At 42.2% G+C, this 24,373-nt stretch overlaps 3 protein-coding genes across 5 annotated transcripts in view; 2 read left to right on the plus strand and 1 right to left on the minus strand.

The window, feature by feature from the left end:
• LOC126997883 (nuclear pore complex protein Nup214-like) overlaps positions 1-2,635 on the minus strand; it is a 109,533-nt gene extending 106,898 nt beyond the window's left edge. For 2 of the 3 annotated variants that reach the window (XM_050859102.1, XM_050859100.1), the window contains exons 1-2: positions 2,487-2,635; positions 1,411-1,905 (exon numbers count right to left, since the gene is read on the minus strand). In XM_050859102.1, coding sequence (XP_050715059.1) covers positions 1,411-1,518 — 108 coding nt within the window. In that variant the 5' untranslated portion in view covers positions 1,519-1,905; positions 2,487-2,635. The remainder of the gene's footprint in view (positions 1-1,410; positions 1,906-2,486) is intronic. The other variant, XM_050859101.1, reaches the window with a different exon arrangement.
• LOC126997887 (ubiquinol-cytochrome-c reductase complex assembly factor 2-like) lies at positions 2,459-13,231 on the plus strand. Its single transcript, XM_050859108.1, has 3 exons — positions 2,459-2,608; positions 6,192-6,326; positions 13,083-13,231. The coding sequence occupies exons 1-3, from the start codon at positions 2,532-2,534 to the stop codon at positions 13,216-13,218; spliced, it is 348 nt and encodes a 115-aa protein (XP_050715065.1). The 5' UTR covers positions 2,459-2,531; the 3' UTR covers positions 13,219-13,231.
• Positions 13,232-13,253: 22 nt separating this feature from the next.
• Positions 13,254-23,085, plus strand: LOC126997886 (probable methyltransferase-like protein 15 homolog). Its single transcript, XM_050859107.1, has 5 exons — positions 13,254-13,687; positions 16,735-16,893; positions 19,471-19,723; positions 21,615-21,759; positions 22,809-23,085. The coding sequence occupies exons 1-5, from the start codon at positions 13,254-13,256 to the stop codon at positions 23,018-23,020; spliced, it is 1,203 nt and encodes a 400-aa protein (XP_050715064.1). The 3' UTR covers positions 23,021-23,085.
• The last annotated feature ends 1,288 nt before the right edge of the window (positions 23,086-24,373 follow it).

Raw genomic sequence — 24,373 nt, forward strand, 5'->3', positions numbered from 1 at the left:
CATAGCTAACTAAGCGTACCATCGGAAATAGTATTAGGTAAAGGTGTGTGTTCCAAAAAAATAAAAAAATAAAAATAACCACGCGTGGTGGACCTGGTCTCACCTAGCGTATCATTGCTAACCGGATCGTTGGCAACGCTGCTCATATTGCAATGGCGTCGCCATGTAAACACATCGTCCGTATGTATAATATGCCATTAAGTACTATATGGAGGCATAATATCGTATTTTCGAGGTGCGGAGTGATTTTCAATAATTACCTTGCGTAGTTTCCGTATGTTGTAAAAAAAAACCCGGAACGTATGAAATTTCCCTACATCTAAGTAATTGTAAGGAATTTCCCTACATCTAGGGTATTTTTCATCCCCTCATAACTCAAAAACTATGCATTTGCGACGCATTTCATGTTTACCACCGCATTCCCCGAAGTCTCAATGGCCCCCTAGCCAATTTTGGTTGCGAGGGGTGAGTATGGGCAAACACTAGAATAATACCCTGAATCCTCCCATGCCTTGGATTTGTTTGGTGAAGGACCTCTGTACTGCCTCCAGCTGCTGGATTTCTCCTCTCCTGTGAGGTGACCACAGCTGGCTGCAATAGTCCAGCAGAGGCTGCACCAGGGCCTTCCATAGGGTCAGCATTGTCTCAGGCTCGCTAATCACTAACCAAGTGTACCATCGCTAACCACCCTAAAACAGCCCTGACCCATAACTCAAGGTCATCCAGGGCTCGGACTGAGAGGGCCGGGGCCCCGGATGACCTTGATTCATGGCTCGGGGCTGTTTTAGGGTGGTTAGCGATGGAATGCTTGGTTAGCAATTAGCCCACGCATGAGACCAGGTCCACTACGCATTCCCATAGGTCCCCAAGCTTGTTGGGGGTAGAGGGTAGGTGGCATTTGTCCACCACTTTCTATCGATAAATTATATGTATACAAAGTGTTTTGTGAAGGTTTGAAAGAAAATAGACCAAAATTAAGGTGCCGGAGTTATACTGGACCTTTACCCATTATTCTTGCTTTATTAGTCCATCATCAATCGATTGATTAAATCCCCATAATTTTGGGGGATTAAAACGATCAAGTAATTGAATTGCAAGAACCAAGTAGTGCTCACTCAAATCCAAGAACCGAGTAAATCAAGCAGTACTCGGACCGAAACTCACATCCCTACTCCCCACTCCTCCACACCCCCGCTGTGTCCACGGAAACTTCCTGACACAGGCCTTGGATGAGGTACAAAAGTGAGATAAGGGTAAAGCTGGGGGCATACGCTATAGCTGCGCGTGGCCTCAGTGCCCATCTTTGTCGCATTGGCCCTTGAGCCTGCGGTGGGAGGGAGCCCTTCACCCCGGGACTCAGAGGTGCAAAGGGAAAATTCAAATTCCACCATTCTTTCCAGGCGTCCTCACCTGGTCACTCGCCCGGTGGCTGCCTGACCTGCACACCCCTGCAGCCACGCCCGCCCCTCCACACGCGCCACTCACCGCATTGGGCTCACTGTCCGGCCCGAACTCCATGCCGGCAGGTGCCCAGGTGACGGCGGCCTAGGATGACAGGGACTCAGGGGGACAAACGTGGACCCTACGACGCCTTCACCCTCACACCGATGTCCGTGGCTTGGCCTCTGCAACGGCGCCACACAAACACCCTCTTCTTCTTCTTCTTCTTTGGAGCCACCGTTGCCAGATTACCGTACTCAGAGCCGCGTATTTACCCGTTTCTGGCCCATAACTGAGGCCAAGAAGCACCAAGAATTAATCATTTAAACGATAACCATATATGAAGGCAGTTATTTGGGTGATGAAAGCAGTTTTGGGGTCGGAAATCGGCAAACATAAGAGGCAGAGTACGACAATCTGGCAATGTTGTTTGGAGCTGCTCCGCTTTGTATCGCGTAGCGGAATCTGGAAAAACAAGATAAATTAATACAGAGAACCTTTAATTCCTCGCCCCTCCCCTATGAATTATTAGCAATGCAAGTTTTACCTACAAAGGTTATACTTCGCCCCATCAAATGGACTGAACTATGAAAATTATAATGCGATAGTGTATTATAGCGAGGAAAGATAATATATAGTGTATCGCCACTGAAAAGCAGAAGATAGGATAAAAAAAAGGACCTATATAGGATCGAAGCGATAAGAAGATGTCACACAGCAGTAAAAAGAGAAATAAAAAGAACGAATGTAACGGTGGAAAACAACCAAAAGGACAGAAAAGAGATGAAAAAAGTCCGAAATAAGCTAAAGTGAAGAAAACAAAGGAAAAGAAAATAGAAAGGCAAAGAGTGTGAGTAGTGAAGTATTAATAAGTGCAAAGAACAACCAAGGAGGACCTAAGAAGCGATACAAAGCGAAAATGCTCAAAAGAAGAAGAAAAGAACCGCTCAAAAAGAAAAAAATAGAATAGATCATAAGAAGCCCAGACCAAGATCAAAAGAGAGAGAGAGAGAGATCACCGGCGTCTCGCTGCAACGGGGCGTTACCTAATGGCCTACGTAACCTGCTCATTGTGACAGGCTGAGTGAGGCATGGCAAGGAACAGCTACCGGAATTTTCTGAGACTGCTGGAGAAGTGGCCGCTGGATGCAAGTAAATCTGGGGACCGGTGAGTCGCCCGGCAGGAGCACGGCAGCCCCTCATAGCCTGTCACTGAGGGACTATTTCCTGTATTACCGTTCACCGTTGGTGAGGCCTCAGGCCCCGCTCCGATGCCAGTTTGGTTAATACTGAAGAGAGGGTAGCCACCTCTTGCAAAATGGATTCTGTTTTGGTCCCTGAATGCAGTACAGCAACAAATTATTTCCGAAAAATAGAAGGGGGGTCGAGGGAGGCGAAGTCCCTCAGTTAGGGGGATCGTGGGGGCGCGGCCCCCCAGTTAAGGCTTCGACCCTTTATTAGATTAGATTAGGTATCCTTTATTATATTATGTTAGGTTAGTTTAAATTTTTTCGGCATGTGATGTGGATCTGTAGACTTGAAAAAACGAGCAATTTTGCACGCATGGAGTACCATAAATCTGTGAAGGGGAGTGTCAGCCATACCTTTAATTATTAGCGTATGATCCTGATTATATTCATGTGAAATGTATGCTTATGATGAAGTAATACACACTTACTTTCAGATCTATAAGTTGATACATATAAGCAGGAAAAAAATAAAATAATTTTTTAACAAAACTCAACTCTCAATTTCTCTCTCATCTAATGACCTATGCTGCTGAAAAAATTCCCAAAGAAACTTTAAGCAGAATCCTAAAGTTTCATCCAAGGAAATTTAAAATTTTTGCTTTTCTCAAATAATGAGAATTTTTTCAATTTTGTTGGTGTATCTAACGATATTTATTTTTTCCGACAATTGTAACTTGAATAAAGAGAAAACGTTGGATAAAAACCTTGCGTTTTAGCTCCTCTTTCCAATGATGTATTGTTTATTTAAATCGGTCAAATAGCGGCAAAGGAATTCCAGAAAAACTGAAACAAATCCCATTTTCTAAAAAGGAGTTAAAATCAGCGGATTTATAGAGTTCGCCCTTTGAACCTAGATGCCTTCCCGGTTGGTATTCTTTACTAAATTCCATTTTTGTTGTTGTTTTGAAGGACTCCGTGTGTCTGGTGGTGTCCTTTTCTTGGAAATTGAGCCGACATGCGAAACTTATCTCTGGCTCCTCCGGGGTGACTGATATATGTGTCAGCTCTGCTGCCTCCAAGGCCATCGCAGATGCTAGTTTGCTTCAAAATTCCAAATGAGTAATATTTTAGGCTATTTCTACGCTGAAACATGACGATGTATGCACCTGTGTATGAAATTGAATATAGCTTTATTTTTTTTACATGCCAGCCTACAGCTCCGGTAGACTTTCCTGAGAGCCCTTGATGGTAGTCAGCCACAGCCTGTCATGGCGCAGGCAGGTGTTTTATAGTAACGTAATTGACGAGCGGAAGATGTAGGAGGGTGGGAATTCAGCCATAACTCTGTCATTTTTTTTTTTATTATTATTATTTTTACAGCAAAGGAGACAGCACAGGGGCACACAAAAAGGAAACAATAATAATAAAAAAAGGCCTCTACTTACTGCTCCTGTAAAGAATCCAAAGAGGTGGCCGAAAGAGGGGTCAATTACAAGAGGAGAGGTGTCCTGATACCTTCCTCTTGAAAGAGTTCAAGTCGTAGGCAGGAGGAAATACAGATGAAGGAAGATTGTTCCAGAGATTACCAGCATGAGGGATGAAAGAGTGAAGATGCTGGTTAACTCTTGCATAAGGGGTTTGGACAGTAAAGGAATGAGCTTGAGTAGAAAGTCGTGTGTGGCGGGTCCACAGGAGGGGGGGTTGCATGCAGTTAGCAAGTTCAGAAGAGCAGTCAGCGTGAAAATATCGATAGAAGATAGAAAGAGAGGCAACATGGCGGCGGAATTTAAGAGGTAGAAGACTATCAGTAAGAGGAGGAGAGCTGATGAGACGAAGAGCCTTTGACTCCACTCTCTCCAGCAGAGCTGTGTGAGTGGAGCCCCCCCACACATGAGATGCAAACTCCATACGAGGTGGACAAGGCCCCTGTATATGGATAGCAACTGTGCGGGGGAGAAGAACTGTCGGAGATGATACAGAACGCCCAAACTCGAGGAAGCTGATTTAGTGAGTGAGGAGATGCGAAGTTTCCAGTTAAAATTTTGAGTTAAGGATAGCCCGAGGATGTTTAGTGTTGAAGATGGTGACAGCTGAGTGTTGTTGAAGAATAGGGGATAGCTGTTTGGAAGATTGTGTCGAGTTGATAGGTGGAGAAATTGGGTTTTTGAGGCATTGAAGGACACTAGGTTCCTTTTACCCCAATCGGAAATGATAGCAAGGTCTGAGGTTAAGCGTTCTGCAGCCTCCAGTCTGGAGTCATGTAATTCCTGTTGGGAGGGTCTTCTGTTGAAAGAAGTTGAATAATGCAAAGTGGAGTCATCAGCATATGAGTGGATAGGACAGTTTGTTATAGAAAGATCATTGATGAATGAGAGGAAGAGAGTGGGTGATAGAACAGAACCTTGTGGAACACCACTGTTGATAGGTTTAGGAGAAGAACAGTGACCGTCTACCACAGCAGAGATAGAATGGCCAGAAAGGAAACTGGAGATAAAGGAACAGAGAGAGGGATAGAATCCGAAAGAGGGCAGTTTAGAAAGCAAAGACTTGTGCCAGACTCTGTCGAAAGGTTTCGATATGTCTAGCGCAACTGCGAAAGTTTCACTGAAACGGCTAAGAGAGGATGACCAAGAATCACTTAAGAGAGCAAGAAGACCGCCAGTAGAACGCCCCTTGCGGAATCCATATTGGCGATCAGATAGAAGGTTAGAAGTGGAAAGGTGCTTTTGAATCTTCCGGTTAAGGATTGATTCAAAAGCTTTAGATAGACAGGAAGTAAAGCTATAGGGTGGTAGTTAGAGGGATTGGAACAGTCACCCTTCTTAGGCACAGGCTGTACGAAGGCATACTACCAGCAGGAAGGAAAGGTAGATATTGACAGGGAGAGGCGAAAGAGTTTGACCAAGCAGGGTGTCAGCATGGAAGCATAGTTTTTAAGGACAATAGGTGGCACTCCATCAGGTCCATAAGCCTTCTGAGAGTTGAGGCTAGATAGGGCATAGAAAACATCATTCTTAAGAATATTAATAACAGGCATGGAAGAGTCAGATGAGTAGGAGGAATATGCCCAGAATCGTCCAGAGTGGAGTTGTTACAGAAAGTTTGAGTGAAGAGTTCAGCCTTAGAGATAGATGAGACGGCAGTGCTTATTTCTTCATTATATTTTGCCACAAGCTAGCCGAGGCATGTACAAAGACATGTGAATTTTTTCAATTTTTCTGATTTTTTTGAAGTATTAACGGCGTCCGCTCCTTAAGCATCATCATCAATCAAGAGAGACCAACGTAAGTGTAAAGGGGTGGAGTAGTGGCTCAAAGGAAAGTGATTGGATTCAGGTTAGCAGCTTCTCTCAACAGAGGAGAGAAAAGTATTGAAAAGGGTAAAGGTGAATCTGTAAAATGCATTTCATTTCAGAATGTTTTGATGCCTTCATAAATTACGTTAATGGCAATGGCAGCTGTGAGGCAAAGCAGTATTATAAATAATTATGGCTATTATGAGATGTGATCAGGGAGCACAAATGGTTTCTTCCTAAAGGATCAAATTATTTGTATTTGGCAGAGACCTTGGGGAGCACATTCGGAAACGTGTGACAGAAGCTTTCAAACACGGAGAAGCCTCAGAAGTGAATGAAGAGGAGTGCCAAAGGATCTACACCTCACTAAACCGCATTGCCTCTGGTGCTCACGCAGCTAAGTGAGTATTACCTCTTTCATGTTGAGCTGGGTTTGTTTATTGTTAACCCTTTCCATCTGTGCCGCAGATGTCGGCGTCACAGTATGGAAAGGGTCAAGAGGAAATGGAAGAGGATTAATCCTCTTCTAAACCTCTCAATCCTCCTCTAAGTTCCTCTTAGTCCTCTTCCATTTCCTCTTAAGAGGATTAAGAGGAAATAGAAGAGGATTAAGGGGTTAAGAAGAGGACTAATGGTGACGCCGTCGGACGCTGACATCGGTTTTTTTTTTTTTTTTTTTTTTTTTTTTTTTTTTTTTTTTACATGTACGCCTATAATGCCTGTAGGCTTGCTTGAGGGGCCAGGATGGTAGTCGGCCCCAGCCCGTCATGGCGCAGGCAAGTGTTTATAGTGGTGCCATCTTCTCTTGGCTCATGCTGCCCCCCGGAACTCCTTGATTCACTTGGACCATTTCCTCTAGAGTTCGGGTTGATGGGTGGTCTTCAGGACAGCATGTGGGTAGTTTTAAGCCACTCAGCGGTAACTGAAAAATTCAAGGTGGTAGCGTGGGAATTCGAACCTGCGTCGTCCATCATGTGGTGAATGTGGGCCCAGCACGCTACCACTCAGCCCGTTTCAAGAGTTTACCTCCAAAAATCGTTTTCTGCGAAAAAATTCCGTAGAATTATAGAAAGCACAGCCTTTCTAATGGTATACTATCATATATGTACGTAGATAAATTGGGTCAGAAAAAATGTTTTATTACCCGTATATACCGTGCCAGCGCGTCTCGAAGCGATGAGCTCTCATGCACACACACGTGGTACTCTTAGCAGAAAAATCACAAAAAATTGTTTTTTTCCCTGATTTAAAAAAAAATTTCTACACCACTCGCTCATTCCTAGCTGGCAATTCTGGATCATGAGTCAGAGCCGTGGGGTGCTCTCTGCTTCCTCACACATCTCAGCTATCAACCCGCCTTTGTCACGCGTGGGTATACAGCATTTCCCTGCTGAAATCTCGCAGTTTTCGTGCTTGAAAACATGCCATGACCTTCTAAGAAGGCCCTAAGGAGGAAAGAATGTGCTATAGCTGCCAGGGGGAGGCAGCTAGAGACACGAGGAAACTCTACAGCCACTACAACATCCGAACCTGGTGTTGAGGGGGAGCTGGCACCTCCTGACACCCCCATCAAGAACAGACATTATCCTTGTAAAAGAAGGGGACCGGATGCCTGGGAGTATTACTTTAAGCAGAAAACTTTCTGAGACCTATACAGCCTCCAGCACCGTTCATACAAAGCGATATAGATCACAATTTAGAAAAGTGGCTTTTTCTCAATTCTAAAGTTGCTCGCACATAATGCGGAACTACTTCAAAAGTTCCGAACTTATCAAAACTGTTTTTCACCAAAAGAGAGAGCGTAAAAATAGGTAAATTTTGGAGCCAAATTTTTGCTCTATACACTTGGCCCTGATTTAATGGATTAAAAGGGGGAAGGGTGGTCCATTGCTTGAAAATACTTACATGCTATAAATACCAGTATACAATAAAATTACTGTTAAAAAAAAAAACGTAAAATGATACCGACAAACCTAATAATAAACGTAGGTATATAGTTCTTTTATTGTGTATGTTGTCTGCACATTGTCTGTATAGGTGGTGTTCACAACTCATCCTGTTCAAGCTCTCTCTGTCCGAGCTCTGCTAGAGGACCAACAAAACAAACCGCGCTTCTTCTTCTTTTGACCTGTTCTGCGTTGGTGCTGTACGACAGGCACAGCCTAACTAGCCCCATAGAACACTCCAGAAGAAGCCATCTCCACCTTCACCTCCACTCCGCCGACACGTGTTGTTTTATTGGCTTTCCAGCGGTCAAGGGTTGACAATGGGGCCTTGCGGGGGGGCATATCGTTTACGTGTAGGGTAAAATTCTACAAGTGTGCTAGTCTCGCATGGGCAGATGAAACTTTTTTTTTCAGTTTTCCGTGTGTTATGAGATAATGTGATAATTTTTTGTCACAAATCATTAAATGACTGACTTTTCAATGGCTGTTGCACCCGCCGCTGCCCGCCGCCGCAGCCGCAAAACAACTCACAGAGAGAGGTTCAACATGCATACTGTCTATTCATTTCACTCACTGCTCACACTTGGAATTGGACACACTAACTGAACAAAACCAGGTAAATTAATGTTTTTCCTGCTGTGTATTCCCCCCGTACGCATGCGTGGTGGACAGCAGCGCGACTTGTTTTTGCAATGAGGTATTTCTCGCAACACAGGCCCACGAATTTGACCATCATACCTATCAAGCTACTGTGGTGTCTTGCCATAAGATTTTGCGTTAGAGACCATAAGTTTGTGTATAAAAACTTAAGACTTGACAGGTATGGGTCCGACGGACTCAAGCAGGGTGCACGAGGTACCTCCTCCTCCCCACACACACACACACACACACACACACACACTAACCGAAAAGTAACCGTTACTCAGCACACTCACATGAATTTAAATATGGCGTGTACAATATATTTCAAATTGTTTAAAACAAACATATTAAAAAAAAAACATCGCAAGTGGAGAAAAAAACTAAGATTTTCAACTTACGCCGTAAGACATGAAAATCACCGAAATTACGTAAGACTTACGCAAAAAACGTAAGACTTGACAGGTATAGACCACACACACCGCCGCCATGTCCCGTCCCACGCTTCGTATTTCCGCCGCCACAAACCATGAGCCAAATAAATTTAACTAAACCCAACTTAACCTAACCTACATAACGGGAGGGGGGAGGGGGGTTTCTCCCTCCTCGACCTCCTTAAGGGAGGTGATGCAAGCAGTTTTTGATGAAAAATATCACTTTCTGTGATATTGTTATTATTTTAGGGTTTTGACGTTTCTAAAGCTGGTGTCACACCAGACAAATCTACCCAGCAACGGACAGAATGTCTGTTGCTGGGTATTTGTTCGTTGAGATTTTGTGGTCCGTTAAATCCGAAATCCATTAAGTTGGGGTCCATTAAATTGATGGCCGAGTGTGTATCTTCAAACAGTTATGAATTTCTTTGTAGCATTTTTATTTGTGGAAAAAAATTATATAATTATTTTTTTCCTGACTTTTATATGTCTTATAAAAAAATAAAAAAATGACTTCCAAATGCAAGCAATACAATGTTTTATACGGTGTTAGGAAATCATGTAAATTGGATAAAAACTTTACGACCAGCTCCAATTTTTTTTAAGGGTGGAAAAACTGTGAAAACTGAAAAACTATTCTTTGAATTCCGCTGAAAATTGCACAAACCCATCTCGGAATAGCCCCAATTAACATAGAATTAAATAATAATAATTGGCCTAAAAATAAAAAATAAAAAATTCAGTGAAACGGATACCTGAAATTTATAAATACTGAATAACTTTGCCTTGTGTTGTGGTATATATTTGGGATATATAAGGACTTTTTTATTAAAGAAATAAGGGAGGACAGTACACTTGTCTCACAGTAAATATTTAGGAGGAAAATATAAAATTTTTTATAAAAGAAATAAGATAAGATAATACACTATGAATGTTACAGTCCAAATGGAGAAATGAAAACTATTGAAACAGACGTTACAGGTAATTGATGAAGAGATGCAGTGAAGGGAAACCTACTGAAAATATATATCAGTGTTATTGGGTTTGGGGAAGGCAGGAAGAATGGTATGGGACGTATATGAAGATAAAATTTGCAAAATAGGTAACAAGTTTAATATGTACAGTAAAAGTTCTTTAACCTGGAATGCAGGGGGTCATGAACCCTCTGAATTTCCAGCAAGATGACCTTGCTTTAGCTCCACAGTTGCGAGAATGAAGGTGTGCGGGGTGGTGGCGTGGCATGGGGTGAGTAGTGAGTGGTTTGGCTGGCCACGAAGGTGCTCAAGAAAACTAGTGGGTACCCAGATCTTTGACTCATGAATATCCACGGGCTACCATGCAGATACTTAAGTCCGTGGATGTTATGTTTCGACTGTGTGTAAGAAATTAGAGTGGAGTCCCATGGGAATCAGGAAAGTTGGTGACTACCCTAAAAACTTGAATTTATTGATGACATGATCATACTAAGTGAGTCTGAGGAAAACTTCCAGAGAAAAGTTGAGGAATTTCACACATATAGTCTGAAAGTAGGCCTGAAGATCAACATGAAGAAAACAAAGATAATGTTTAACCCCTGAAGGACGAGTGACCCGCAGGTGGAAATATTGGTGGGTTCTGTAGAAGGACGAGTGTCCCACGTGTAGACACCTCCATTTTCTTATATTTCCCTTGCTTCCTCGTGACCTTTGCTATTATTCTACATCTGAAAAACACTAATGGACAACCTTAGGCCTAAATACATGCTTACATAGGCTTAGAGACTCAATTACATGGCTTGTTGTGATGGATAAAGTTTTTTCTTCTGTTTTTTGGCTTCAACATACAAGGAAATGTGAACATGACTCCAGACTGGAGGCTGCAGAACTTATCCTCAGACCTTGCTATCATTTCTGATTGGGGTAAAAGGAACATTGTGTCCTTCATTGCCTCAAAAACTCAATTTCTCTACCTATCAACTCGACACAATCTTTCAAACATCTATCCCCTATTCTTCGACAACACTCAGCTGTCACTTTCTTCAACACTAAATATCCTCAGTCTGTCCGTAGCTCAAATTCTTAATCTCTCACTAAATCAGCATCCTCAAGGTTGGGTGTTCTGTATCGTCTCCGCCAGTTCTTCTCCCCAGCACAGTTGCTATCCTAATACAGGGGCCTTGTCTGCCTTCGTATGGAGTATGCATCTCACGTGTGGGGGGGCTCCACTCACACAGCTCTTCTGGACAGAGTGGTGTCTAAGGCTCTTCGTCTCATCAGCTCTCATTCTCCTACTGATAGTCTTCTACCTCTTAAATTCCGCTGCCATGTTGCCTCTCTGTCTTCTATCGATATTTTCACGCTGACTGCTCTTCTGAACTTGCTAACTGCATGGCTCCCCCCTCCCGCAGCCTCACCACACACGACTTTCTACTCATGCTCATCCCTATACTGTCCAAACCCCTTATGCAAGAGTTAACCAGCATCTTCACTCTTTCATCCCTTACGCTGGTAAACTCTGGAACAATCTTTCTTCATCTGTATTTCCTCCTGCCTATGACTTGAACTCTTTTAAGAGGAGGGTATCAGGACACCTCTCCTCCCGAAATTGATTTCTCTTTCAGCCACTCCTCGCTAATCTTTTTAGGTAAGTAGCGGGCTTTTTTTTTTCATTATTGTTTTTTTTTTTTTTTTTAAACCCTTGAGCTGTCTCCTTTGCTGTACAAAAAAAAAAAAAAATGAAGCCAAGCCAAGCCTCATGTGCACACATAGACCTTAATTGTTTATTTCTACTTGTCATTATTAGTTATTTCACTGATTTTCATTTGTGATGTTATAAGTATCACATATGCTTTTACAAAAAATGTACAGTGGTACCTCGTGATTCAAACACCTTTGAGCAAGACATATTATGTGTAGAACTGATAACAGATGGACAATGAAAGTAGAGTGGCAACCTAGATATTGTAAGAGAAGCAGGGCAAAGAGAAGACTGATGGAATGATGAAATTAGAGTATGAGCCATAGCATGATGGAATATAGGTTAGCCAGTGGCTGAGTGGTAGTGTGCTGGGCCCACATTCACCACGTGATGGACGATGCGAGTTCGAATCCCCACGCTACCACCTCGGATTTTTCAGTCACCGCCGAGTGGCTTAAAACTACCCACATGCTGTCCTGAAGATCACCCATCAACCTGGACTCTAGAGGAAACCATCCAAGTGAATCAAGAAGGAGTTCCGATGGGCAGCATGAGCCAAGAGAAAATGGTGCCACTAAAAACACTTCCCTGCGCCATGACGGGCTGGGGCCGAATACCGTCCAGGCCCCTCAAGCAAGCCTACCGGCGCTATAGGCATAGACGTAAAAAAAAAAAAAAAAAGTGACATCAGACAGACAGACAGAGGGAGAGAGAGGCAGAGGTCACTGGAAAAGGCCTTTGCTCTGCACTGGACCAGTAATGGCTGAAGGTGATGATAAATTATTTCTTTGACACATGTGATTTAATTTGATAGTGAATTTCAGTTATTTGGAGAATTATATTTAGTCACTAACTAGTTTTTTTTCATCCTGAATAATTCCAATTGTGTTTATGTGATAAATTAAAGTATCTTTACTTTTCAGAATATTTATAAAATGCTTAAATTCAAGTGATCAGTGTATTTTGAAGTAGTGTTTTATATTCGTATTTTCAATTTTTGACAAAGTTATAAATGCAGCTGTAGTAATGTTCTAGCAAATTGGTGCTAAATACTGCAAATATAATGATAGAGTATTATGCAATTTTAATTTTGATATCACTATTAGTCACTTTAATATACATACAGTCTACTAGATAAGAACATTTGAATAACAGTATAGGTGTTTGTATGTTCTCTTCATAGTGCACTTGGCATAAAATACTCAAACTCTAATATAATCACAACTTAAACTTCATATCAATAACTTAGCCCTTCTACCACCAAATATCTCATATGTCTTAAATTTTTAAAACTTTTTGGTACTTTTTTTTTATAACAAATTTGTTGGTATGCTGGTTTCCAAGTATACATATTTCCTTTTTCCGTTGTTTAGTTCACATCATGAATGTATCACATGATAGTACTTATTAGACAGCTTTGTTTGAACAGTGACAAAAAGCTCATCCTCCCTTTCTGTCCCAGGTATCCACGCTCCCTCACCAGCACTTCCACGGGTCTGTCTGCTGAAGAGTGCCATCACATCACATCAACAGAGTTCCTCAAAGCCTTGGAAGATGAGGATAAAGGGGTCCTTCAGCGCTTGTTGAAGAAAGATTGATTTCTTTGTTGTGTACATCTCTTATAAGCAAAATCATGACTTTCCATGTGGCTACTTGTGCTGGGCTTGGTGGAAGGCATCTCAGTAGTGCCTTCAGAAAATTAAGAACTCTCTGTGGCATCACTGAATTACACTCTCTGCCATCTAGAAGGTACAGTGAAGGAGGCAGACTAGACTTTATGGAAAGAAATCAACTTCCCTCTCCCACAAGTGCTCCAGCTGACCCTTCCACAGCCCCTCATGTGCCTGTCATGGTGGAGGAGGTGCTGGGATTCCTGGCACAAAAGGACAAGAGCCGTGTGATCCTGGACTTGACTTTTGGAAGTGGAGGACACTCGCGCAAGTTGCTGGAGGCTTCACCGGGTGTGCGTCTGGTGTGCCTGGACCGGGACCCCCTTGCCTACAGCTTTGCCCAGGACCTGCAGCAGCAGTACCCAAGGCGGGTTCTGCCTTTGCTGGGCAGATTTAGGTGAGATCGTGCTTGGCTCTCCTAAAACTGATTTTGTTTCTGTGGCTTATATTGGCATGCTTTATATGTTCTAACTTCTTTGTATCTCACTAGTTTCCTGGAAAGGTTTTATTTACTGTACTGAGGATCATCAACCCCAATCCTAAGTACCTGGGAGCCCTAGATCAGTTATGGTCTTGGAATACACTTCTCTTTCTAAAATCTCATTTTGCATCACTTTTTTTATGTGCCATAGAACAGAATGTATATAGTTATAGAATGAATGATCTGCTACTTTAACCCCTTCGCTCCAGCGACGGCGACGGGCGTCCGATGGCGTCACTGTTAGTCCTCTTCTAAACCTTTTAATCCTCTTCCATTTCCTCTTAATCCTCTTCTAAACCTCTTAAGAGGAAATGGAAGAGGATTAAGAGGAATTTAGAGGAGGATTGAGAGGTTTAGAAGAGGATTAATCCTCTTCCATTTCCTTTTGACCCTTTCCATACTGTGAAGCTGACATCTGCGTCACGGATGGAAAGGGTTAAAAGACATCTATATTTAGTAGATATGACTTACTAGCAATTATTAATAAGTAGTGGCAATACTAGCATTAGTTACATGTTTTAAAAATGATAGTAATGTAACGAGACCACATTTTTCTGCCATAATAGTAATATTAAGAATAATGACACAAAACAATGTTAGGAATTAGGTGATGGTAGCTGGGGGATTAGGCGAATTGATTATTCCCTTACTGGCACAAGTCTCGGGCTGGAGCTCGAGTCTATCATCTGAGCTCAAATAAGCCTTGGATGGTAGTTACCAATCTCGGACTCCAGCTCCCATATCGAGACAGATCAGATTAATCACTGCCTAAATAACTAACTAACTATGAAAGGAATAACAAAATAAAGTGCTCCTTTCATGAAATAATAACTAATTGCCCTTGTTGAATTATAATTAAAGAGCAAGGATAATTTAACCGATGGAAACAGAGAAGATCAAAAGCCACGCCATCTGGCGAGAGAAATTCAAAATATCGCTTCAGACCCACATGGTTGGTTTTCGGCCACTCCTTCATCAACTCTCAAGCAGTTAACACATCAGCACTTTGCAGCTCCCCCCATTAACTCGCGGCAGTGCTGTTTATTCTTTAACTCGAGGAAGACTACACCCTCTGGGACGATACTTCAGGAATGACAACTTCTTTTGAAACCCATCTTAAGATCAGTGCCTCCAGCAGTCCTTTAATACAAATAGATTTTACTATCGGGCCTGTTAGGATAATGGTTGTAACTCTGGGAGGCGCTTGCGAGGAAGCCTGCATCCACTGTAGGGTGGTAAGTGTTGTTCTTGTGGAGTTGTCCTGGGGGAGTTTAGTGTCTTGTGAGTAACCTAACTGTTGGGTAAGATAAATTCACTGAATCCCAACAACAAATGCACAATTATTTTTAACATCATATTAGTTTTCATTAACAAAATTGATAAAAGATTGAAGATTCTCTCTCCCATCAGCAAATCAAAAGCAATGGAATTTAAGAAGCAGAAAACTGTCAATAACAGGAGGGGAGCTGATGAGACAACCAGCCATCGAAGTGTTTCTGACATCCTCTGTGGAAATTCTTTTCCCACACCTTATCAAATACATCCAGAAAAATTAGGCGTGAGCTCAAAAGTAATTACTAGGTAAAAGAATCAAAATACTTGCCCTTGCTCACCTGTGTTGCTCCTCATAATGCATAGGGTAGCATGATCTTGAGAAATTAAGGAAATTAATTTAACTTGACTTACCTAACTGGGATAGTAATCTAAACACACCTAGAGGTGGCCATACACATGCAGGGCCGGCCTGTCCGGTGTATGGGGGTGTTTTTCATCTAGCCAGGCCTGTTGTCGTGGCCAGATGGAAAATAGTCGACGCTTGAAAATCCCGTCCATCACTGCCTGCTGCCTGTGTGTGTGTGGGCATGTGAGGCGCAGCCTGATGCTATCATCACGTTGACAACATTGCCACAACAATGATGTCTGATGTTTGGGTGGATAAAAAGTTTAGTTGCGAGGTCATAGAACTTTATAAAGGATTTTTATGCTGTATAATGCACATGAAGCAATCTCCAGCAAGTCATTGTTGGAGAGTGGATCCATGTCATCATGATGACAGTCTGACGTGTACTGCATGTTTCCATGAGGCGGCCTGTGTGTGTGTGGGCCTCGACGACCCGACCCTTTTTGTCAGCCGGATAGGCCGGGCCTGCGTGTGGCTTAAGGGTCCCCTATCACCCATTAATAGTATCCAAGCCTTATTAAAGTAGCCTAGCACACCTACCACTCCTGCCGCTCTCCACAGTGTGCAGGGCAGCAGCAGCATTAAGGCGGCCCATGAACATACTACATTACCACATGCAATGCGCAGTCATAGCACTGTTGCTATCCTTTGGTTGGAATATGCAAAAGATAGTTTATGTACCTGACATCTCAGGATGCTGGCAAGTAAACTTTGTAAATTAGAATATTTGAACTTTGTGGGTGACCTTTAACAGATTAATACCATAATAGCTTGTTAGTGATGGTCACCACACCCTTGTACTTTGTTGTGGGAGCCAGGTTTGCAGCCCATACTCCACTCTAAAACTATGCCTGTCAGGGATGACGGTTTCCCTGAGCTGTGGGATTGCCAGTTTCATACCCAAATGAATACGCTAACTAATTTCTCCTTATGGAATATACTGCACGTAGATGAAAGTAGTTATATAAATCATTTGAAACTGGCAGAAAACTTATCAATGTTAAAATCAGTGCTGCAGGGCTTGAAAAAGTCAAAAACCTTAACATCATGCCTCAAATAAAAGTGCGTTTTGAGGCATCATCACGCTCTCAGGGAAAGTCAGGGACATGACACACGACAGCTTTTTGTAAAGCTTCAGCAGATTCAGAGTTTGTAGCTTGAGTGATTTTTCTGTAAGTATAATAGTCCAAAAAAGATTACAGCTACCTTTTTTTCTATTTATTTTTTACATATGTATAAATATTATTTAGTTTGACCTAAATATCTGATGTGTTGCTTGCAGTGACTTACCAACATTGCTGACAAGATTGAAGATTGAGCAAGGGTTTTTTGATGGAATACTGATGGACTTGGGTGTGTCGTCCATGCAGTTTGACACCTCTGCCCGGGGCTTCATGCTGAGCCAGGATGGCCCACTGGACATGCGCATGGATGGGGCAAGGTGAGCAGAAACTGCAGGCCTCCCATTGTCAGTGTTGTGCTAGCTAGTGGCTCATTGCCTTCAGTGAATTATGAGTTATCTTCATGATACTTCAGATGTCTATACAAAGGAGAGAATAGGTTCCAATGCCAAGGAGACAAAAAGGGAAATAGACTACCTAGTGTATTACATCAAACAACTTGAATGAATGAGGGAAAAGTTTAAACAAATGAAGGTTTTCAAGTGCTTATTGGCACAATTCTTTCCTCCTGCCTCCTTTATAATAAGTTGAAATTAATTCTTAAAGCTCTTTTTTATACAGCTACAGTACCATAATCCATGAGGTTTATCTGGATTAAATTGCTAGTGTGAAAAGAAGAATAGTGGGGCAACTTTCTCTGAAAGGCAGGCCTATTACTAGTACACATCTTATGTTATAAGGTGCATATTGTTAGTGCAGCTACAGGGAATCCTTTAGAACTTTCAAATTTATTCATTTTTTATTGTCTCAAGTTGTTTTAAATGTCATTTGCTGTATTTATTCCACCTACATTTATTGCTTGTTATTATATTTTTCCCTGATTTTGCCAATATAATGTTCTGGATCCTTGTTGTATAGAACACTGTGCAGCCTTGCCAGCTGCTAGTGGCTTCCTTCACCGGGTTTTGATGAGACCAGCCCATGGCACGAAGGAGTTGTAGTGCCAGGAAAAACCCATGCCAGCCCCACAGTGTCTTAACCATTAGTTCAGATATTTGAACTAATGGATAGGACACCGTATCATTGGCTTGTTTTTTTCCTGGCACTTCAGAGTGTCCTGTGCGCATGTTTCTAAAGTTTTTGTGTGACTGGCATATAATCACGGAATTATTCCTGGCAAAAAGTAACTATGTAGAACTAAACTAGCCTAACCTAACCTATCCCAACCCAATGTGACCTAACTCAAACTGGGTTGGGTGTTGAACACTGGCACAGCTCAGGAATATGCATCCTGTACATCATAGGGTTAGAAGATGGAGAGGGGCAGTGTGAAGGATAACCCTTTTATTGTAAATGGATTGGTGGAGAAATGAAAGACAAATAATCTAAAAGATGATCAAGAAAGATAGATTAGGTATGTTTGGCAGCACCGCAGAAACTCTCATGGAGTTGTCATAGATGGACGCGTGTGACGGTGGGGATGTGAGCCTGATGTGGGTAAGGATGGGAGTGTAGTGTGGACAAGGGTGAAGAAATGTGTAAAAAGACAGAAGGAAGGAGTTCCATTTTCAGTGTCCTCAAGAGAGTAGGGAGCCATAGATGGTTAAAGGTGGCAAGGCTCTAAAATAGTGCCAAAGAGAGGAATTTTATGGATAGTAAAATATTCATGGACATGTTCATAATTATGCTGCAATAGATATTATGAAGAATTAGATGGGGATGTATGAGATTGTGAAACTTTGGGACGAGTTGAATGACTAAAGTTTAAAAATAGGAAAAGGACACATGGGTGACCATAGGCGGATCCAGGGGGGGGCCACGGGGCCATGGCCCCCCCCAAACGCTCTGAGAGTATGTTTTGGCCCCCCCCAAAGAAATTCGTTACAGATACTGTCAGCCTCCCTCAATCATATACATATCATGTAGAACTCGATAGTCGATACTGCATCGCTCTACTACATAAAACAAAGTGTATATGGTAAAGGTCAAAATTTACATATGGAGGCAAGAAGACGGGGTTGTCAAGATTAAAAAAGGTCAAGGCTGATGAAAGCAATGTTTTTAAATATTACGATGTGATTATTGTGATTCTTATATGTTATATATTAATATATGCTTAATAAAGACCAAAAGTATTCTGGATCTAATTCTTGAGTTATGCCCCTGAAAAGCACAATGCAATCCGATGTGACTTAATTCCATGTGTACAGTCCGTCGTCGATGAACAGTTGGCCCCCCCCAAAACTCAAGGCTGGATCCGCCCTTGTGGGTGACAGGAATGAAAATGATTATAACAAGCAAGTAAGGAGTGTGAGGGAAAAGTAGGCATGGATAGAGCAACATAAACAGAAATTCATCCTTGCCAACCACTAGGCTCAGCACAAAACAATCCACAATGGGATGAAGTGAATAAATAGACTAATTACATCAGGTGGGTATGGACGCAAGCAAAGTAAAATAAACCTGGATTGGTGGAGTGGATGAAACCTAAGATTTTGAGGGATTTGGAGCATATGATGAGGCTGCAAAAATAACAAATACATGAAGAGGGTTAAAGAAAGCTGAACAAAAGGGTTTAGGGGAGTAGAGAATATACTATTTAGAAATTAGTTGAACTGATAGAGAAGGGTAAGGAAAGGTACCTGTGTTGCAAAAAGGGAGTGTATGGTCAGTGATAACTTGAGATTTGTCGGGGCCACCTCATCAAAGGGTGATTCATGGACTAAGCAAGGTATCAGAGCACAGACATAAATAGAGAGAGGGGTAAGTAGGGGCTTCCTTGTGAAGATCTGTTGCCATTACTATGTCTTTTTGGTATTTGTGTCTGAGTCCTTTTGTGTCAATGTTAACAAAATAAAGACCCAGTTTCATTTCCCTGACATTTCCTTTGTCCTCAGGGATCCAGAACAAATAACAGCAGCAAATGTTCTGTCCCACGTGGATGAAGACTCGCTCTACAAGGTGCTCAAATACTATGGGGAAGAGAGCCATGCACGCATCTTGGCCCGGGCACTGGTAGAATCTCGCTATCTGTTCCAGCGCTTGGAGTCCACAAAGGAACTGGCCAACCTTGTGTCGTCCTTGGTGGAAGGGGAGAGGCGCACTGACAGGCTTGGCCGCCATGCCCACCCAGCCACCAAGACCTTTCAGGTGGGCAAGGCGGGGCAGGAGCATCTTGCAGTCCATTTTCTCTGTGATTTTTGTGTCTGTATTTTCCTTTTGACAGCACTTGAGCATAGTTACAGCTGGATGCACAGCCAGGGCCTTACTTGCAAACTTTACCCTGGCTAATTTATAGAAAATGATATTAGGGTATGAGTGTGTCATACCTTGTGTACAATCTGTCTTACTCATCATTCACTTCCTTGGACTGAGTCGAGTCTAAGGCTCTTAGTCTCATCAACTTCTCTCCTCTTCCTGACAGTCTCCTACCTCTTAAATTCTGATGCCATGTTGCCTCTCTTTGTATCTTTTATCAGTATTTTCATGCTGACTGCTCTTCTGAACTTGCTAACTGCATGCCTCCCCCCCTCCCGCGGCCCCGCTGCACTCGACTTTCTATTCAAGCTCATCACTTTACTGTTCAAATCCCTTATGCAAGAGTTAACCAGCATCTTCACTCTTTCATTCCTCATGCTGGTAAACTCTGGAACAATCTTCCTTCATCAATATTTCCTCCTGCGTATGATTTGAACTCTTTCAAGAGGAGAGTATCAGGACATCAGATTCTCTCCTCCCGAAATTGACCTACCCTTCGACCACTCCTCTTTACTCTTTTATATAGGAGCAGTGATTAGCGGGCTGTTTTTCTTTTTTTTTTCTTGCACTTGAACTGCTTCCTTTACTGGAAAAAGAAAAAAAAAATGCTTGTCTTTGCAGGCCAGTGGTTCTCAACACTGACTAATAAATATAATTTATGTAGGTCTCCTCCAGAGCCTTACACTTGCTGCACACCTGTAAATCATTAGTGGTCATCTCTCACCAGTCATTATTTCCATAGGCCCTAATTCATTCATTCATTCTCTCTCTCTCTCTCTCTCTCTCTCTCTCTCTCTCTCTCTCTCTCTCTCTCTCTCTCTCTCTCTCTCTCTCTCTCTCTCTCCCCCCCCCCCCCAGGAAGACAATAATGAACAATAATAATTAATCTTACAACATTCTCAAGGGATTCAATTATTACTCTACCCTTTGGGTTCTGTATTTTTTTCTTTATTTATTTTTTAATAGGAAGGGTGACAATTCAAGGGCAATAAAACAGAAAAGCAACAGAAAAGCCTGCTAGGCACCGCTCCAATAAGAGGAAACAGAATAAGATGCCAAAAATAGAGGTCAGGAGAAGAGGTGTCTTGACACTCTTGAAGGTCATAGGCAGGAGGAAATACAGACAAAGGAATGCTGTTACAGAGTTTACCGGTAGAAGGGATAAATGAATAAAGATTTTTTTTTCTTATTTTTTACGTATTCGCCTATGGCACCGTTAGGCTTTCTTGATGGGGCCTGATGGTCGGCCCCAGCCCGTCATGGCGCAGGCAAGTGTTTATAGTGGCACCATCTTGCATTGGCTCATGCTGCCCCTCGGAGCTCATTTCTGATCCTAGAATCTAGAGTCTGGGTTGATAGTGGTCTTCTGGACAGCATGCGGGTAATCTTAGGCCACTCGGCGGTGACTGAAAAATCCCAGCTTGTGGCACCAGGTGGGGCGCAAACCCGCATCATCGTCACACTATCCACTCGGCCACCGCCTCCCCATATGCTGGTTAACTCTTGCGTAAGGGATTTGGACAGTATAGGGGTGAGCGAGAGTAGAAAGTCAAGTGCAGTGGGGTCGGAGGAGGGGGAGAGGCATGTGGTTAACAAGTTCTGCTCATTGGAATAATTTTTCCCACTTGCTAATTAGTTATTTGTATCTATGCTTCAAGAGACAGGGGGGGCTTGATATTTCTGTCTTTCACACTTTTCAGCTTTTCAGACTCCTTCAGTTAAGACTACATTTTGCAATACCTTGACTATGAAACCTTATGCTTTACCCATATTCTTGCCCCAGGCCCTCAGGATTTTGGTGAACAATGAGCTCAATGAGTTGGACTATGCAATGCGGCTGTCCCAATATTACCTGCGGCCCAGCGGGGTGCTGGTGGCCATCTCCTTCCACTCCCTCGAGGATACCATTGTCAAAAGGCACTTGCAAGGTATAGAATATATATATATATATATATATATATATATATATATATATATATATATATATATATATATATATATATATATATATATATATATATATATATATATATATATATATATATATATATATATATATATTTTTTTTTTTTTTCCAATAAATTTCAGGGGATATGATTTATGCAAAAGGAGCAAGTGAAATGTGTAAAGGCATTATAAATCAAGGTAATATTGGGAAAGGATGGCAAGGTTAAATGTATAGTTGTTGCCCATAAAAAAAAAAACTTGCAGCAACCAGAAAGATTCATTCTGAGACTGTCATTGCTGAAATCATCAGTAAATTATTTTACATGCTTTATGCCCTCTGGAGAGCCCTGCAGAGACAGCTTTGGCAGAAATATAGCACTCACTCCAATTTTGTGAGAATTCAGTTGACATTGCAGGTCACAGAATGCAAATTTGCAAAATTGGAACAATCAAACTTATGGGGATTATTGAATATGGTCAATATCTCGTCAACAACAGCCCACTTTTTCAGGATTTTCATCATTTTTTGACCTTATTTGTTAGCATCTGTGCATGAGGAATATTCATGGGTTAAGACACTTGCCAAGGATAGGCTTAATTAAATGTTTAAATATACCTTCCCTGGAAACATTAATGGTGCTAGGAGATTTGAAGGAAGTATATAAATGGTTGAAGAGCTTTATTAAGTGATGTCAGTAAGGTTCTGGTAGCAGGAGAGCAGGGAAGGACATGCAGTAATGAGTTTAAGTTAGACAAACTCAGATTCAATAAAGACATAGATCAAGAGTGAGTGGAACTTTCTTGGCAGGTGGGGAGTTAGTGCCAATATGACTGACACTCATAAAAGGTCAGATACATTCATGAAGAGGGAGGATAGGTGGTGATTAGGTAACATATTTCCAGGAGCTGCCCTATGTAGCCCTACTGGCTTCTAAAATACCCTTTGTCATTTTGGGAATGGGGAACAATAGGATTGTTCTACACAAAAATATTGTTTCAACTAGTAAGAAGTAACCCTCTCTTCTGTCAGGTGTGGATCTTGACCAGACTCCCGCAACCATTGGGCTTGGGGTAGCCAAGCACCGCACAGCTCTGTCTACCTACTCCAAGACTGAAATGGACAGTCTCACTGCCAAGCCCTGGAAGTCCCTCACCAAGCATGTGGTTCTTCCTTCAGAGTTAGAGGTGGCCGCAAATCCAAGAGCCAGATCTGCCAAGCTTCGTGCTGCCCTCAGGGTATAGCACTCGAGTTTAGGAATGCCTATAATGTTATTTTCAGTCTGTAAATAAAGTTCTTATACAACTATTTTGAGAGCTTTGCAAGTTTTTTTTTTTATCTCTAGTTCCTCTTTTACAAAGTTGATGAATGGACAATCTTTGTGTGCTCAACACATATGATGACCTGTGTGATATCTTTGTACAGGAAACCCTTGCTATTGTGAAGTGTCTGGGATCAATGTGTGGTGTTACCTACCAGGAAGTGGGGTCTTCAAGTAATTACCTCAGGTCTAATATAGAGCTTTGGCATGGAAAACTGTGGCCCACCTAAGCAGAATAATGAAAACTGATCATTCAGAGGGTAATCTTATTGATAGAGATCTTTTTTTTTTTTTTTTTTTTTTTTTTTTTACAGCAGAGGAGTCAGTTCAACGGCATAAAAAAAAAGGTAACAAATGTGGAAAAAAAAGCTCGCTGCTCACTGCTTAGAGGAGTGGCCGAAAGATTGGTCAATTTTGGGAGAAGAGGTGTCCTGATACCCTCCTCTTGAGAGTTCAAGTCGTAGGCAGGAGGAAATACAGATGAACGAAGATTGTTCCAGAGTTTACCAGTGTGAGGGATGAAAGTGAAGATGCTGGTTAACTCTTGCGTAAGGGATTTGGACAGTAAAGGGATGAGCTTGAGTAGAAAGTCGTGTGTTGCGAAGCCTCGGGAGGGGGGGAGGTATGCAGTTAGCAAGTTCAGAAGAGCAGTCACCATGAAAATATTGATAGAAGATAGAAAGAGAGGCAACATGGCGGCAAAATTTAAAAGGAAGAAGACTATCAGTAAGAGGAGAGCTGATGAGACGAAGAGCCTTAGACTCCACTCTGTCCAAGAGAGCTGTGTGAGTGGAGCCCCCTCACACGTGAGATGCATACTCCATACGAGGGCGGACAAGGCCCCTGTAAATGGATAGCAACTGTGCGGGGGAGAAGAACTGGCGGAGACGGTACAGAACGCCTAACCTCGAGGAAGCTGATTTAGTAGATTAAAACATCTTATAAGCCCTTCCTTTGGGTAAATAAGTTTAACAATAGCCAAGCGCTCTCTAGTGCAGGGACCCTCCAAGGTGATCGGATGGGACCTTTTGAGTCTGAGCTTTGCCCTCCAGACTTTTGGTCTTTAAGCTCTTGAGCATCCATATGGCCCTTGAGTCTACCGGAGAATCACAGACTGCCTTACCTATCAAAGGAGCTCAGAAGGATGAAGGTAGATAAAGTGGGACTGACAAGAGGCCTAGGAGTGATGAGATCAAGAGTGGGGATTACACCCTCTATTATTAGTACAGAATGAGCAATGGCACCCATCTTTTTGGGGTAACCATAGGCATCTCCA

The sequence above is a fragment of the Eriocheir sinensis genome, chromosome 13 (assembly GCF_024679095.1).
Source record: "Eriocheir sinensis breed Jianghai 21 chromosome 13, ASM2467909v1, whole genome shotgun sequence".
Classification (NCBI taxonomy): domain Eukaryota; kingdom Metazoa; phylum Arthropoda; class Malacostraca; order Decapoda; family Varunidae; genus Eriocheir; species Eriocheir sinensis.

Excerpts from the sequence above, each read along its gene's own strand:
- LOC126997887 (XM_050859108.1), top strand. The coding sequence starts at position 2,532 with ATGGCAAGGAACAGCTACCGGAATTTTCTGAGACTGCTGGAGAAGTGG. Across the intron at positions 2,609-6,191 it reads GCAAGTAAATCTGGGGACCG|AGACCTTGGGGAGCACATTC; the intron begins GTGAGTCGCCCG and ends TGTATTTGGCAG. Across the intron at positions 6,327-13,082 it reads TCTGGTGCTCACGCAGCTAA|GTATCCACGCTCCCTCACCA; the intron begins GTGAGTATTACC and ends TTTCTGTCCCAG.
- LOC126997886 (XM_050859107.1), top strand. The coding sequence starts at position 13,254 with ATGACTTTCCATGTGGCTACTTGTGCTGGGCTTGGTGGAAGGCATCTC. Across the intron at positions 13,688-16,734 it reads CCTTTGCTGGGCAGATTTAG|TGACTTACCAACATTGCTGA; the intron begins GTGAGATCGTGC and ends TGTTGCTTGCAG. Across the intron at positions 21,760-22,808 it reads TGTCAAAAGGCACTTGCAAG|GTGTGGATCTTGACCAGACT; the intron begins GTATAGAATATA and ends CTCTTCTGTCAG.